This window comes from Leucopleurus acutus (genome assembly GCF_964270905.1).
Source record: "Leucopleurus acutus genome assembly, chromosome: 12".
NCBI classification, from domain to species: Eukaryota; Metazoa; Chordata; class Mammalia; order Artiodactyla; family Delphinidae; genus Leucopleurus; species Leucopleurus acutus.
In genome coordinates, this window is record NC_139154.1 from 49,851,572 (window position 1) to 49,866,799 (window position 15,228).

General features: G+C 38.6%; 1 protein-coding gene across 1 annotated transcript in view; it reads left to right on the forward strand.

Moving 5' to 3' along the window:
* WDR43 (WD repeat domain 43) overlaps nucleotides 1-8,580 on the forward strand; it is a 47,459-nt gene extending 38,879 nt beyond the window's left edge. The window contains exons 12-18 of the mRNA XM_082851933.1: nucleotides 201-287; nucleotides 885-916; nucleotides 1,907-1,970; nucleotides 4,012-4,125; nucleotides 4,633-4,702; nucleotides 6,882-6,931; nucleotides 7,033-8,580. Coding sequence (XP_082708059.1) covers nucleotides 201-287; nucleotides 885-916; nucleotides 1,907-1,970; nucleotides 4,012-4,125; nucleotides 4,633-4,702; nucleotides 6,882-6,931; nucleotides 7,033-7,215 — 600 coding nt within the window. The 3' untranslated portion in view covers nucleotides 7,216-8,580. The remainder of the gene's footprint in view (nucleotides 1-200; nucleotides 288-884; nucleotides 917-1,906; nucleotides 1,971-4,011; nucleotides 4,126-4,632; nucleotides 4,703-6,881; nucleotides 6,932-7,032) is intronic.
* The last annotated feature ends 6,648 nt before the right edge of the window (nucleotides 8,581-15,228 follow it).

A 15,228-nucleotide genomic window follows, 5' to 3' on the forward strand; every position in this document is an offset into this window, starting at 1 on the left:
GGAGTAAATGTCCTGATACTTGAAGCCTGTACTTGTCTGATAGCCATAAGACATAATATAACATTCTCCATTTATTCCTAATCTTTATTTGCTACAGTTGAGTATTGCTTGGTTTTTAAGATAATTTTTAGTGACAGTATTCCCTGTAGTGTCCTTAGTTTCTGAGTATGCTTATTTACATTTTTTTTTTTTTCTCACAGAAAGTACTTCAAACTAGAAACTTAAACCTAATAAAGAGAACTGTACTAAGGATGCCCCTGCATGCTGTCATTCCGTTGTTGCAAGAGGTAACTGAGTACGCTTCTCATTTTAAGGTCCTAATGCTATGACTCAAAGACAAAATCCAGTATTCAGAGAAATGGATTTGCAGTATGTAAGCAAGCAGGGTATTTAGAGTCGATGATAGATGATCACTAGATCTACTCAGACAAAATTTGCCTAACCTAGATTTTTTTCTATGTATTTTAAAAATTGAGATATAATTTACATACCTTTAAGGTGTGCAGTTCAGTGTTTTATAATATATTACAGATTGTGCAATTGCCACATCAAAAAGAAATCCAGTACCCACTAATCACTCCCCATTTGTCCTTACCCCCAGTTTCTGGCAACCACTAATCTATTTTCTGTCTTTGTGTGTGTTCTGGACATTCATTCATATAAATCCTAGCCTAGATTTTTATCAGATAATTATTTTTATTTTGGGAATGTATTCCTAGATTATGTTAAATTGGTTGAACATTTAGGAGTTAGGAAATTTGAGAATAATGATTTCCTAATACAGTCATTCTTTCCTTTGTTCTTGTGGATGTGTTATCATGGGAATTCATGGAGATTGGCTGCCTCTGAAGTACTGTTGCTAATACTGTTTTTCTCCTCCTCAGCTTACAAAGAGATTACAAGGACATCCTAATAGGTAAGATGTTTAGGCGACTTAAATTGCTTTGATTTTATAAATATTTTAAATGTGATTGTTTAAAAACAGCAGTGTCTGGCAGCATGAGATTACATAGTAGGTAGCCTCAGATTCTAACTAATAAAACTCAAAGTGTCCGATATTGCTCTCTGCACTTATTTTAAATTGACTGATTCTTGTTTCTCAGACTGTATTATAGTTTTTCCCTTCCTTCAGAAAATTGGAGGTTTTTCAGCTTTATTATATCAGGTCATTTAACGGGTTAGTCTGATTTAATAATTCAGGCCTAATCGCGATGTGTAAAACTGGACATTTGTAGAACTTGCTCAGCCTCTGCTAGTTGCTTAAGACACTACAAGGAAAGATTTTATAGAACTAAATTCTGTGGGTCTTTTTTGCTAATTTGATGATTAAATATTTATATAAGGTGTTGATATCTCAAAGATCTCAGCTTGCACTATAGTATTTTCAGAGTCTATAATACAGTTTTTCTTTTCTAAATTTTTTTTCGTGATAGGCTCCATTAGCCTTTGGAACTCACAGAGGAAATCTAAAGATTTCATTAATTAGGCCCGGCTTACATTTTTGGTCTATATTTGTCTTTTAATGTTGGTGTGGAAATCTTTTGCTGTTTGTACCTGATGATGAGTAGATGATGGGCTCAGATACGAGCATAAAATGCAAAGTCAGCTGAGCCCAGTTTACTGCCTTGGTATCAGCTAATTACGAAGTAAAGCATAGGTTTTATATCTGGAATTGAATTATTTTAGAGGAAGGGATTTTTGTCCTCTTATCTAGTCCATCCTACTACCCCCTTCCTTCCTCAAAAGATGAGTATATTACACAGACCTCAAATAGACCCAGTGAAAGAATGAACGACTGTCATATTCACAGTGGTTATTTATTAGAGTCATTTTCTAGATCTTTATAACTCCATTGTATTTAATTTTGAATTTGTGAATATTAGTTGATTTGTTCTTTTTTTTTCAGCGCTGTTATAATGGTTCAGTGGCTAAAATGCGTGCTAACGATCCATGCATCCTACTTATCCACAGTAAGTCTTTTCACCTGTAGTTGCTGAACAGTTTGGCTTTGATAAGGATTATCAACTGATGGCTTAACAAAACCATTTTCTCTCCATCTACCCTTTAACCATCAGCTGCTGCTTTTAAAGAATTTGTTTTTTCCCCAGGTGCAATGTCATGTTGTCATCATTGTTACCTTTTATAAACTGGCCCTTTTTTGGCCCAGATTTTAAAAGTAATATATATTCTGTAGAGAAGCTTGAAAAATACAGAAAGGAGAAAAGTTACATACTAGTCTTCAGGTGTTTTTCTATATACACACCTGTTTAGCAAAATTATCTTTACGTTGTATGTATCTCTCCCATCCTCTTCTAAAAGCTTAGTAGCTTTTTAAAGTTTATATCTATGCTAACATATCTATATTACCTTGTGATAAAAATGAAATGAATATCTTAATACCTGACGTTTTGCTGGGGCTACTGTCAGCTCTTGATTACCTATACAGATGGAAGGGAGGGAGCATAAAATCATAAAGCAACACCAAAAAAAACCAGTTTTATATGTCACAATATGAGCTGGGTTATTGCCACATCATCAATTTAATTATAGTTTAAGCTAGAAATAAAATTATGCAGTTGACTCATTCTTCTTTTATTTGGTTATCTAGAACCTTACAATAGGTTTTCTTGAAAGATTTTAGTGGATAGTTGAAAATTTTTAATTACTCCTTAAACTATAGCTCTTCCCTTCTTAACAGTGTCACCCAGTTCTTGCCTGATCACTGTCCCTTGTTCTCTGTCTCAGGATCCTTTTCCTTCAGTAGTCTGAGATAGGAAAAACCATTGGTTAACCTGTTTTGAGTTCGGCAGTTCGTTCTTTGTATGTCTGTGGAGATCTCTGTCAGGATGTTAAAATGTGGGGAAGAGATAGGAAACAGTAAGAATGCATATTGGGTTTCCCTGCTTACAGAAATCTTGGGAGTTGGATTGGGGGCAGTGTCTGAGTGGCGTGGTGATGGGCATGGAAAGATTACCACAAGCATAGGACGATACTCATTTTGTGACTTCATTGAATTGCTTAGAAGCAAAAAGAGCCCTAGGTGGACTTGTAGTGAAATCCCTTCTGGAATCAACCCCTAAGTTATAACTACTGGAGTAGTAGTCGTAGAACATTCTAGGTCAGGGCAAAATAGACCATGGAAGTATGGACTCCAGCCCAAAACGGTTTTCTCTCTTCAGAAAACAGTGCTCTTCCCCCACCTTTCCTTCATTTCTTCCTTCCTTATCAGGTATCTTTAAGTACCTTCTCTAAGTCAAGGACTGTGCTAGGCATGGGGGCTTTAGTAATGTACAGACACTCTCATTTTTACTGTTTAAAGTTTAACATTTGAATGAAACACTCTTATTTACTCTTGTGTCAGAGATAGGAGGGCAAGTAAAGGCTAATTAAAGGGCAAAGAGTGGGGTCCCTTTTTCTGAAGCTCTGGAGGGACAAAGAAAATAATTTCCTGCTTTAATTTCTGAAGTATAACTCAGAGGGTTAATTAACAGGAAGTATGTTTGAAATACCATAAGGTCAGCTTTGTATTCTGTCACTTTGTCCTGCTGGTCTCTGGAAGCTGTGAAAGCTTCCTCTAGCTGCTGGGACCTAATGGAGGTAGATAGTGTGATATCATCAGAGAGGAAGTTTCAGAGTGAAGCCCTTTTTAGCCCAGAGGTATGTGCTTGGGGTTACTCTTTAGTTAGTGTCTCCTTTATATTGATCTTCTCTGAAATAATAAGATCAACACAAAGAAGTCCCACCCTGCAGTTTGTCTCTTCTTGCAGTTTCTCCTTCGGACCTTGCATCATTATTTTTTTAATGTATTATTTTTTTGCTGTTAGGACAGTAAAGACCTCTGAAAATTTGAGACATTGCTAGGCTGTGTGTACACTGCCACTGCCACTGGAAGTGCAAGCATTTGTGGGGGCTGAATACTCAGGCATATCTGAGCATGATTTATATATTTGTTATCCATGTTTTATTATAATAGTATCAAAGTATCATTTTTTTGTTGCTGTTGTTCCTTAGTTGCCTGACCTGGTACCCCAGCTGGGGACACTGTACCAGTTAATGGAAAGCAGAGTAAAAACTTTTCAGAAACTCTCCCACCTTCACGGAAAGCTCATCCTTCTAATCACGCAAGTGAGTATATCAGATTGTTTTGTGCTAAACTTTTGAATGTGATGGGAATGGAGAGAGGAATAAGGATTGTTTACCTGAATGTTGAAAGCACCCTGTTTCAGCAAAAAATTGGTAAATCAGGACCTAGTTTTTGACTAGGAAATGTTATATATTTGACAGTAAGTTAACTTAGTTCTGCCTGTGTCAGCTTTAACTCGGAGGTTCTCACCGTCATATTTCAGTTGTTAATACAGTTAGAGTGGTTGTGGTGCTATGAGCAACGAGTCACAGGGTATTTCTACAGCTTTTTGTCGCAGAAAGAAATTGGTTTACCTTAAAAGTATTTTCAGCCTTTACGGAGTAATTCTTTCTTGTATTTGACGAATATGCCTTTTGCCCTGTATTTGATCTACATCGTATTAAGGTCATCTGTTATAGTGGTTGAGGATGAGTTTACTGTTGGGGAACGTTGTGATACTTGAGATAAACTTACACTCTACTTCACAATAGCACTTGATTATCTTTCAGGTTACAGCATCAGAAAAAACGAAGGAACCGACTTGTCCTGCACAGAAGGCAAAGTTGGTGTATGAAGAAGGTAAAGCTTGGGGCATAGGCTGAACATTTAGTTTTTCACATTGACTCAGTTCTGTGACTTTGTAAAAACATCAGTGTGAGATCATGCTTTGACACACAACTTCCCTAATAAAACGGGCAAGCTTGTGGCAAAACTGGCAAAAATGTGATCAAATAAAAAAAAGCGAAGGCACAAATATAATACAGAAACAAAAAAGGGCGTTAGGTATGGAAGAGATTTGAAGAACACTATGAACAAACTATGTCAATACAAAAAACCTAGATGGTGTAGGTAATTTCTTGGGAAACTTTAATGACCAAAATTGACTTAAAAAGAAATAGAAAAAAAAAAAAGAGAAAAAAAAAAAAAAAAGAAATAGAAACATAGAACAAGCTAATAGCTTTAAATTGATTTAGTCAAAACCTTTCCCCGTAGGGTACCAGGCACAGGTTTTATAAGTGACTTTTACCAGTCTTTAAGGAACAAGTCATTTTTGTCACATACAAACAATTTAGACATTTTATGAGTCAAAATCGGACAAGTGTAGTCAAGAAAATAACATCTCAGGCCATCCTCAAATATCCTAAGTAGCAGATTGATTACAGAAGTGCTTAAGTAAAATAATATGTCATTACCAAGTAGAATTTATTTAAAGATTGTAAGATGATTTAGCGTCAAGAAATCTGTTAATGTAGTTATTACCATGTTAACAGGTTATATCATGAGCACTGTCTATTATTTTAATAGATATAGAAAAATAATTCAATGAAATTCCGTCTTTGTACATCTCATTATTTGATAATCTAGTCACACCGTTGAAATATTCAGATAAGCAAGTTTACTGGATACCAAGATCTAGCAAAAAGGAATCAGTAGCATTATTATGTCCCAATAATGTATTGTATGTCCATAATGTCCCAGTTAGAAATGTCTTAGGAAAAAAGATCTTATTCACAGCAGCAACCAAAACTATGAAGTACCTAGAAATACCTCTAAAATATGAAACAAAACCTTTATAGAGAAAACTATAAAATATAACTGAAGGACATAAAAGCATACCTGAATTAATTAATTATACTTTTTGTGATTTTTTTCCCCCCTGGTTTTATTGAGATATAATTGACATATAACACTGTGCTCGTTTTAGGGGGGTACAACATAATGATCCTATATGTACATATTGTGAAATGATCATCACAATGTTTAGTTAACATCCATCACCACACGGTTATAAATCTTTTGTTCCTGTGATGAGAGCTTTTAAGGTTGACTCTCTCAGCAGCTCTCAAATAAACGTTACAGTATTGCTAACTGTGGTCACCGTGGTGTACATTATCTACCCAGGACTGACTTATCTTATAATTGGAAGTTTGTGTCTTTTGACCTTCACCCATTTCCTCCACCCCTGTCTGACACCTCTGGCAACCACCAGTCTGTTCCCTGTATCATTGAATCTCGTTTTTGTAGATTCTATATGTGAGTGAGATCATACAATATTTACCTTTTTCTATCTGACTTATTTCACTTAGCACAAAGCCCTCAAGGTCCATCCATGTTGTTGCAAAGGGCAGGAGTTCCTATTATTGCATGGCTGAATAATAATCTATTTTGTGTGTGTGTGTGTGTGTGTGAGACATTTTCTTTATCCATTCTTCCATCAATGGACATTTGGGTTGTTTCCCTGTCTTGACTATTGTAAATAATGCTGCAGCGAACATGGGAGTGCAGTTATATCTGAGATCCTGATTTTGTTTCCTTTGGTATATTTTTAGAAGTGGACTTGGTGGATCATATGGTAATTCTATTTTTAATTTCTTGGGGAGTCTTCATACTGTTTTCCATGGTGGCTGAACCAGTTTACATTCCCATCAGCAGTGCACAGGGATTCCTTTTCTCCACATCCTCGGCTTAGTTTTTTTTTTTTTTTTTTTTTAATTGAAGTATAGTTAATGTACAATGACTTAGTGTTTTAGATGGGATTTTGTTAGGGTTTTGATACTTTGTCCTGATCAATGAGATCTTGATGGAATAGTATAATACATGTACTTTTATGCAGATAAGAATATAAACAATGTTCCTTCTTAGATGATAGCTGAATATATTTCTAAAGATAAATTCAGGAATCTGATTCTTTTTAGCTTTCTGGGCTATGTCCTCTGCTTTGATCACAAAGTTAAAGCTTGTTTCCCCCTTCTTGCAGAATCTTCTGAAGAGGAGTCTGATGATGAAATAGCAGATAAGGATTCTGATGTGAGTAATTTGTTTCCTGGTACATGAATCTGCCTCATATCTTTGTACCCTGTAAGAACGAGGCCTTCAATCATGCTTTCCTTGCTTAATATCTCTACCAGGATAATTGGGATGAAGATGAGGAAGAGAAAGGAGGTGAAAAAGATGAGGATGTTGATGAAGAGGAAGAAGAGGATGCTGAAGAAAAAGATGAGGAAAATGGTGAGGACAGAGACGTGGCAAGTGAAAAGGAATTAAATGGAGATTCTGATTTAGATCCTGAAAATGAAAGTGAAGAAGAATGAACAGAGAGGAACAAGTCAAATGAACTATGGAAACTGGCTCACCTTACCCACTGCTGCCGAGTTCTCCTATGGAGGGTTGTCTCCGTGACAGATGCCAAGGACCGCTGCACATTTCCAAATTCCTAATGGTGGCTCCCATGCCACTTTGCTGTCTTGAGCACCCCAGACTTAACTGTGTAAATAAGAGTTTCATTCAAATGTTAATAAACTTTACACAGCAAATAGATACATTTTCTGCAGTGTACTGACATGAGTGTCCAATATATGGTATATTTTTATAATGTAATATCCCGGTATGATTGGTTATGCCAAGAATTGATGTAAGTGAAGATAAAGACATTTCCCATGTAAGGGTCAAGAACTGGACTTTTGTGAAGGAGTCAGCTCTTATCTCAGGTTGGTATCTTTCATCACATCCTGGTATGAAGCAGCACTAGTGAAAAAATTTTAATTTGGTACATTTTCATAAAATGTGAAGGGATAAAACTAAAGACTGGAGTAAAAATGATTGTGACTAAAAAAAATAAAATCACCAGTATCCCTAGCTTCTCTATTGACTGGTAATCTGATTTGAGTCAGATTGAATATTTGGAGTGCTTCCCCAAAACAACCACTTATTTTTTAAGCTGTCATGTGAAGTATTTTTTTAAAACACAGAAAAATTATGATAATTTAAAAACTAAAGAATTAGCCATATTGAGGATTTTTCTTGACTGCAAGTTGCCTGTAAAGAATCATCAGTGTATAGATTTAGAAGTGCTCGTTACCTGCAACTTTTTAAAAGATTCAGTTACAGCTGCTTTTGAAGAGGTTTTCATTTTTATTTAAATTACTAATGGGTCAAAGAACAGTTGTTTATTTTTTCTCTTTGGTTTTAGATATTAATGATAACCTTGTTGGAATTTTTTTCCAAAGAAAATATTTTTATAATTCCATAATTTAATGTGTTCCTTTTCATTACCCACTCTTGGCAGTGTTAGGGTATGTTTACCTTAAAATAAATCCGACTCAAGATTTTTTATGTATGTATAAAGAAATATTTTGGTGTGCTACAAAAGCCTTCTCAAATTATCAGTAATTTTTTTGTTGTTGTTTGTTTTTTTAAAAGAATGAGCCAGTATTTGCTTAGTGCTCTCTAGGGAACATGCAGATGGAAGCTCAACTCTAAGAAAGGGCTGGGGAGATGGGTTTATTTTTCCCACGTGTGAATATGTAAAACATAAAACCATTATCTCTGAGGGACTTCTGATATCGGTGGCAGACAGATTTCTGTGCTCAACTAATAGAGCTGGAGCCATATAGAGCATCTTGGGAAAGTTAGAGTCAGCTACTGGTGTAATGTATAGTTATATTTGTCTATAAATGGAGCTGTTTATGGCAATTTAATACCATTCTCTTTGTAAAGTGAATAAATATTCATCTTTACCCAGTGCTTGTCTTGTGGTATATGTAGGGGAACACAGCCACAGGTTTGTGCTTGTGGTGTGAAGGATTTAAAAAAATCATCTTACTCCACTAGCATTAATAGATAAATGCTTTCAAGGCTTTTTGGATAATCTAGCATTTGTAACAAAGTGAAGGAACCAAGAACTTTGTTAGGAGCTAGTGGTTGTTTCTTGCCCCGCCTGGCAGGGCCGTGCTCCCACCACCCGAGGTTGCGGTGGCAGTCACAAGGGTGCACGTGCCCATGGCTCAGGCCGTGTCCTGTGGCCTGGGTCAGATTTCCCCCCGCACCTGGCTCTACCTAGAGAACGGTAGTAATTGCTTACTGTTTCTTGTTTTAGACAAATCCAGAGTTAAATTACAAACTTGTTGCAAAGACTTTTCTAGTTTCAGGGTATTCCACTCCTAATCCAGACAACAAAGTTTTGAGTATGTGGTGGTGTCTTTTTTGAGGTTAATTTTTCTTCTTAGCTTTTTTTATTTTTAATAATTAACCCTCTCTTCATGATCAAATCAAGGATCACATATTATATTTGGCTGTCATTGCTTTGTTAATCCAGAATATTCCCCATTCCCCCTTGTGTGTGTTTCATGATTTTGATATTTAAGTAAGTCCACATAAATTAAGCTGCGTTACAGAATGTCCTACAGTCCAGGTTTGTCGGATTGCTTCCTTATGATTAGATTCTCATTTAAATGTTTTTTGGCAAGAATACTAAATAGGTGGCGATATTTGAGGTTAATTTGTAAAAGTAAATTCTTTTGGGGCATAAATGAGTATAAGTATGTTTTGATGTAAGTAGATGTTGAGGCTTCAGGTTTGGGATTTTTGAAGCCTTAGTGCAGAGGGATGTTTGAGGGTCAGAAATGGGATCTAGGGACTTCCCTGGTGGTACAGTGGTAAAGAATCCGCCTTCCAATGCAGAGGACGCAAGTTTGATCCCTGGTCGGGGAACTAGGTTCCCATATGCTGTGGGGCCGCTGAGCCCATGTGCCACAACTACTGAGCTTGTGCGCCTCGACTAGAGAGCCTGCATGCTGCAAACTACAGAGCCCACGCACCCTGGAGCCTGTGCGCCACAACTAGAAAAGAAAATCTGCACACAGCAATGAAGAGCCTGCATGCCTCCCTCAACCAAGACCCCATGCAGCCAAAATAAATAAATAAAAAGAAATAATAAAAAGAAATGAAAAAAAAGGGATCTAGGTAGTGAGATAATTTGGGTACATTGATGCTATATATATAAGGCTGTTAAAATTTTTGTGGAGGTAAATTCTCAACAATGTACATTCATTCATGTAACATATTTATTGATTGCCTACTCTCGGATTAGTCCGTTGCTTGGTACATATACGTCACTGAGTAACAGTGAATGACAGTGAATAACTAACTAATAAGGAGCTGACATTCTATCAGAAGTATGCAATAAACTAACTGTACAAGGTATAGGAGTAAATGAATTCTATATAGTATGTTAGAAGATGGTGACTTCCGGGGGGAAAAGAGTAAGGGTGTTGGGATTAGGGAGTGCAGTTGCAGAATTAAATATGTGATCAGGGTAGGGCTTATTGACAAGAGATTTGAACATAGACTAGGCGGAGGTGAGGAAGTTAGCTAAGTGGGTATCTGTGGAAGAGTGTTCTAGGTGGAGGAAATGGCATGAGCAGAGGCCAGCACACGTGTGATGTGTTGAAACCACGAGAGGAGACCAGTGTGACTGCAACGGAGTGAGAGGTGATGGGGACTTAGGCCAGGGTAGTAGTAACAGACTTGGTGATAGTTGGTTAGTTTCAGGGATTGTTTCTAGTTTAGAGCAAGCTGGGTTTCCGAGAGGTGTGAGGAAAAGGGGGGGAGTCGGGTATGACTTGCTGCAGCACCAGGATGAAGCTGTGGGTGGAGCAGCTTTGGGGAGGGAGATCAGGAATTGGATTGCGGACATACTAAGTTACAGGTATCTGTTAGGAATGCAAGTCCATACCCAGTTGATTTGAGGGGCGAGTTTGGATGGAGGGTCAGTAAAGCCACAAGACTGGGTTTGCTTCTCCAGGGAGTGAATGTGCATAGGAAGAGCACCCAGCGTCGGAGGAGAGGAGAAACCGCAAGGGACACAAAGGGGGAAGGTGAGGTAGGGGAAATTGAGGTTTACTTACTCTACCATTTTCTTTTAATTCTCGACATCCTTCAGCTGTAGTTTCTTTGAGCTGTAATTGATGTTACTGGTGGAGCCTTCCCGGCCGCAATGGCTTTTGTGATGCCCTTCACGTGACTGCTTGTTGATCCTTTCTTGGAAGGCTACTCGGGCGTAACATTTGTTCTCTTAATGCAGTAGTGTTGTGGTGCCTTTGTGGCACCTAGGCACTGTCCCTCGTCACGTGTCCAAGCTGTACACTGGATCACAAAACCGGCGCAACGAGAGACCGCAGCGGTGTAAACGGACTAGCAGGCATCATTCGAACAGGAACACAGTAAGGAAGAAAGCATAGGGTAGGTGGCGCTCTCTCTTCTGTACAGTACTGGCTGACTTGGTGTGAGAAAATGGAATTGTACTTGTCAGCACTATAATGAATATTCATATATGTGTGGGTAATTTTTAAAATATGAAAATAGTTCTGAGAACAGGGTGATTATAAATCACACTTTAGCAGGTGATGGATGTCAAATGGAAAATCCAAAAGTTGAAAGTTACCACTTAAAAAATTACCTATCTGGCATATTCTTTCCGGGTAATAGTGGCTCAAAGGCCAAGGGAATATTATTATTTTTGGACACTAAAGTTTAAAAAGGATTTCCTAATGGAAATAAGTATGTAGGAAAACATGTTGTTACAGCCTTGCCTTTGGCCTTGTACTTTCTTTTGTTCTAGTTTGAAAGAGGGGAAGGGATGTGGTTGTCTGGCAGTGCAGTCGCTGAAGTCCGAGACAACTTGGCTGCCTCAGCTGACCCTGTGCGGGCATGATGGTCCAGAACTGGGCCACTACTTCCACAGGATCAGAAACGTAATTTTGTCCTTGTCCCTAGACTTGATGTATCAATAGTTTCATACAGTCAGAACATCAGCCAGGCTTCCAAGAGAAATTGGTATTTAAATGGTGTATTTATTAATAGAAATACACTACACCTCTCCAGTGGAGCAGTGTTCATGTTGGGTGGTGACATGTCTCTTTTTGCACAGGAAAGTCACACAGTACAAACCAGTTTTATAACTGGAAGATTATCTTTGCACCAGAGTGTGGAATTGGAAGAGACATGAATTGGATGGTTAGTGGACAGTGTGTAGTCGGTACTAAAGGCGTTGGAATTCTTGGCTTCCTTGCATGTTGCTCTGACCCTTCTCCTTTTATTTTTATTTATTTATATTCTTTTTTTGCCGCACGTGGAATCATTTAGTCGCGGCACACATATGGGATCTAGTTCCCCGACCAGGGATAGAACCTGGGCCCCCTGCATTGGGAGCGTGGAGTCTTACCCACTGGACCACCAAGGAAGTCCCCTGACCCTTCTTTTAACAGGACCGTTACTGTGGGTGGAATGTCGGTGTTTGGGTCTCCTCAGGCACCCACTTAGGACTGCCCGTTAGGGTGCATTCTAATGATTCAGGGACCATGAGTACCACCAAATATGGTTACACCTAAGAAACAAATTTGCTATTTTCTGCCAAACTTTGACTTCATTAATTATCCCCAACCTGGCAAAGTCTGCACTTCCCCACCCCCCAATTTTTTTTTATTATGGTAAAATATACATATCATTTAACCATTTTTAAGTGTATAGTTCTGTGGCATTAAGTACATTTCCATGGTGGTTCAACTGGCAAAATCTCTTAATTGGTGATTTTGGTGGAAGGATCAGGTTCAGGAAGTGAAAGCGAATATGAATACAATGAGTCTGTTGTGGAGACCCCAGAGTTAGGGCCGACAGCTCCAATTCTGGGTCCGAACTACAACATGGCAGTGATAAATCTGCTTAATTTCTTTTTTCGGTCTGTGACAGGAGAGTAACGACAATGCTGTTTGTGACAAGGATGCTGTGAGAACTGCATGGAGCAGTGTCCGTGGGACACTGAACACGAAAGCTCAGTTCGTGTTAGGCATTTTCCAGTATGGGAGAGGGGGAGGGGCGCAAGTTTTAAGGGAAACTCCTTTCTGTCTCTGACATTTTTTAGAAATTCAGACAGAGCTTATGGGTAAGCACAGTCCTCCTTTTCCACAGGTGAAAAAGTGAACTTAAGTCTTTTTTCTGTAACGCATTTTAAAAATCTGTTGTTTTACAAGCTATGACATTCATTGAGTATATTTTGGAACATATCAAAAGCATAGGGCTTCCCTGGTGGCGCAGTGGTTGAGAGTCCGCCTGCCGATGCAGGGGTCACGGGTTCGTGCCCCGGTCTGGGAAGATCCCACGTGCTGCGGAGCGGCTAGGCCTGTGAGCCATGGCCGCTGAGCCTGCGCGTCCGGAGCCTGTGCTCCGCGGCGGGAGAGGCCACAACAGTGAGAGGCCCGTGTACCGCAAAAAAAAAAAAAAAAAAGCATAAAGAAGGAAAATAAAATGTTAAGAGAGGTTAACCATTTGTAACGTTATGGTGTATCTCCTTTTAATATTTTTTTCTTTGCATGAGTGCGTACACATTTTTCTTATGAGATTGGAATTGCATATTAATATTATTCTTTGTCACATAAAATATTGTTAATTATCCCTTGAAAGAAGAATGCTTGTGGTTCTACCTTATTAAACTTGAACTTACTCTCCTATTATAATTTGTTATAAGTAGTGCTACGGTGCAGTTCTTACCTTTTGTATTTTTCTTTAAGTGTATCCTTATGAGATATTCCCATGAGTAGTGTTACTTAATTAAATACATGAATATTCTCTTCAGACTAAAGAAATTTGCCAAAACCCTTTTCCAGAAAGGTTGTGTTGATTTTCAACCCCACAAAATAGTGTGTTTCCACCTCATCATGAACCTCAGGTCACCTGCAATTCTGTTGCCACTTGTATTTCTTAAGAGTATTGTGGGTTCAGGTTCTTGTTCATGCTTAAAGGGATTGTCTTATTTACCTGTAAGGGCTTTTTATATGTTAAAGGTACCTCTTGCCAAACAGATGGCACAAATATTTTTTCCCAATTTGCCTTTTATCATACTGTTTTCCTTTATAGTTTTCTTATTTTTAAGCTTAATAAATTTCCCCCTAGGAAGATAATTCTTGTATAATATTTTGTTCTAGTCGTTTTATGTTGTTTTTTTTAATATTTACCTCTATAGTAACTGGTTGTGATGTATCAGTGCATTGTGAAGTAAAGTATGTTGCAACCACCATTTTTCAAAGTAGAAAAGGTAATTATAGAAAAGATTGGTGCATTGCATGTAGTTAAGGGTAACTGTTTTAGAGGTTGCAACGTAACATGTGTTTCTGTGGGTAAGACGTTTGAAAGCTGCTGCTCTCATCCATATGGAATTATTTTTGGTATAGCTGTGAGATGAGGCTCTAACCTAGGATTCCCCTGCACACACCAGTATTTTCCACACTGTTGAATACTGTTTACTGTGGACTGAATTTGTGTCTCCCTAAAATTCGTATGTTGAAACCCTAATCCCCAATGTGATGTTATTGGAGATGGCGCTTTCGGGAAGTAATTAAGTCATGAGAGGGGAGCCGTCATGATGGGATTGGTGCCCTCATAAGAAGAGGAACAAGAGAGCTTGCTTCCTTTCTGCCGTATGAGGATATGGTGAGAAGACTGCCATCCGCAAACAGGAAGCAGGTTCTCACCAGGTACCGGATCTGCCGGCAGCTTGGTCTTGGACTTCTCAGCCTTCAGAACTGAGAATGAACGTTTGTTGTCTAAGCCACCCAGCCCATGGTAGTTTGTTATAGCAGCCTGAACAGACTAAGACCCTCCTTTCCTATCCCATAGACTTGCGTTTTCTTTGCCATATGGTAGGTCTGTTTCAGTGCTGTCCATTCTATTCTATTGATCTCTCTTCTTGTGCTTTGTAAGTCATTTTGTTGTTGTTGGTACCTTTTTATACTTCTTTGAAATATTTTCCTAAATATTTTTGCCTTTTCATTCTTCCATATTATTAAAATAGTAAAGATTCTTTGGTTGTAAGAAACAAAAACTTACTAGATGCAGCTTAAGCAAAACAAATGTAGTATTACAGTTTCAGAGAATCTGTGTACACAAGCGGAAACAGCTGGGGAAGAACCCTAGGGCCTTTGGGTGGTCCCTTATTTGCTGCCCTCTGCTGCCCTCTATTGCCTCAAAGTTCTCTCTGGCTGCCTTACAGTCCAAGTCTATGATGTCATAATCCAGCCACTTGCTGATTCTCAGGAGAGCTGGATATTCTCTGCCTCTCCAGATCCCCTCTCCACCTTTCTCCGTCTGCTCTTCGCCCTCGGTGGTTGAGTTTTACAAACTGCATCAGCCCAGCTCCCTTTCCTGGCTTCTGGGAGGGTCAGCCAAGTGGGTGGTACTGGCAAGTGATGGGAGGGTGGGAGGAGAGGAGGTCTGAGTATTCATTCCCCCGGGTGAGCCCTTTGCCCACCACCTCTGAACCCCTTCTCTCCCCA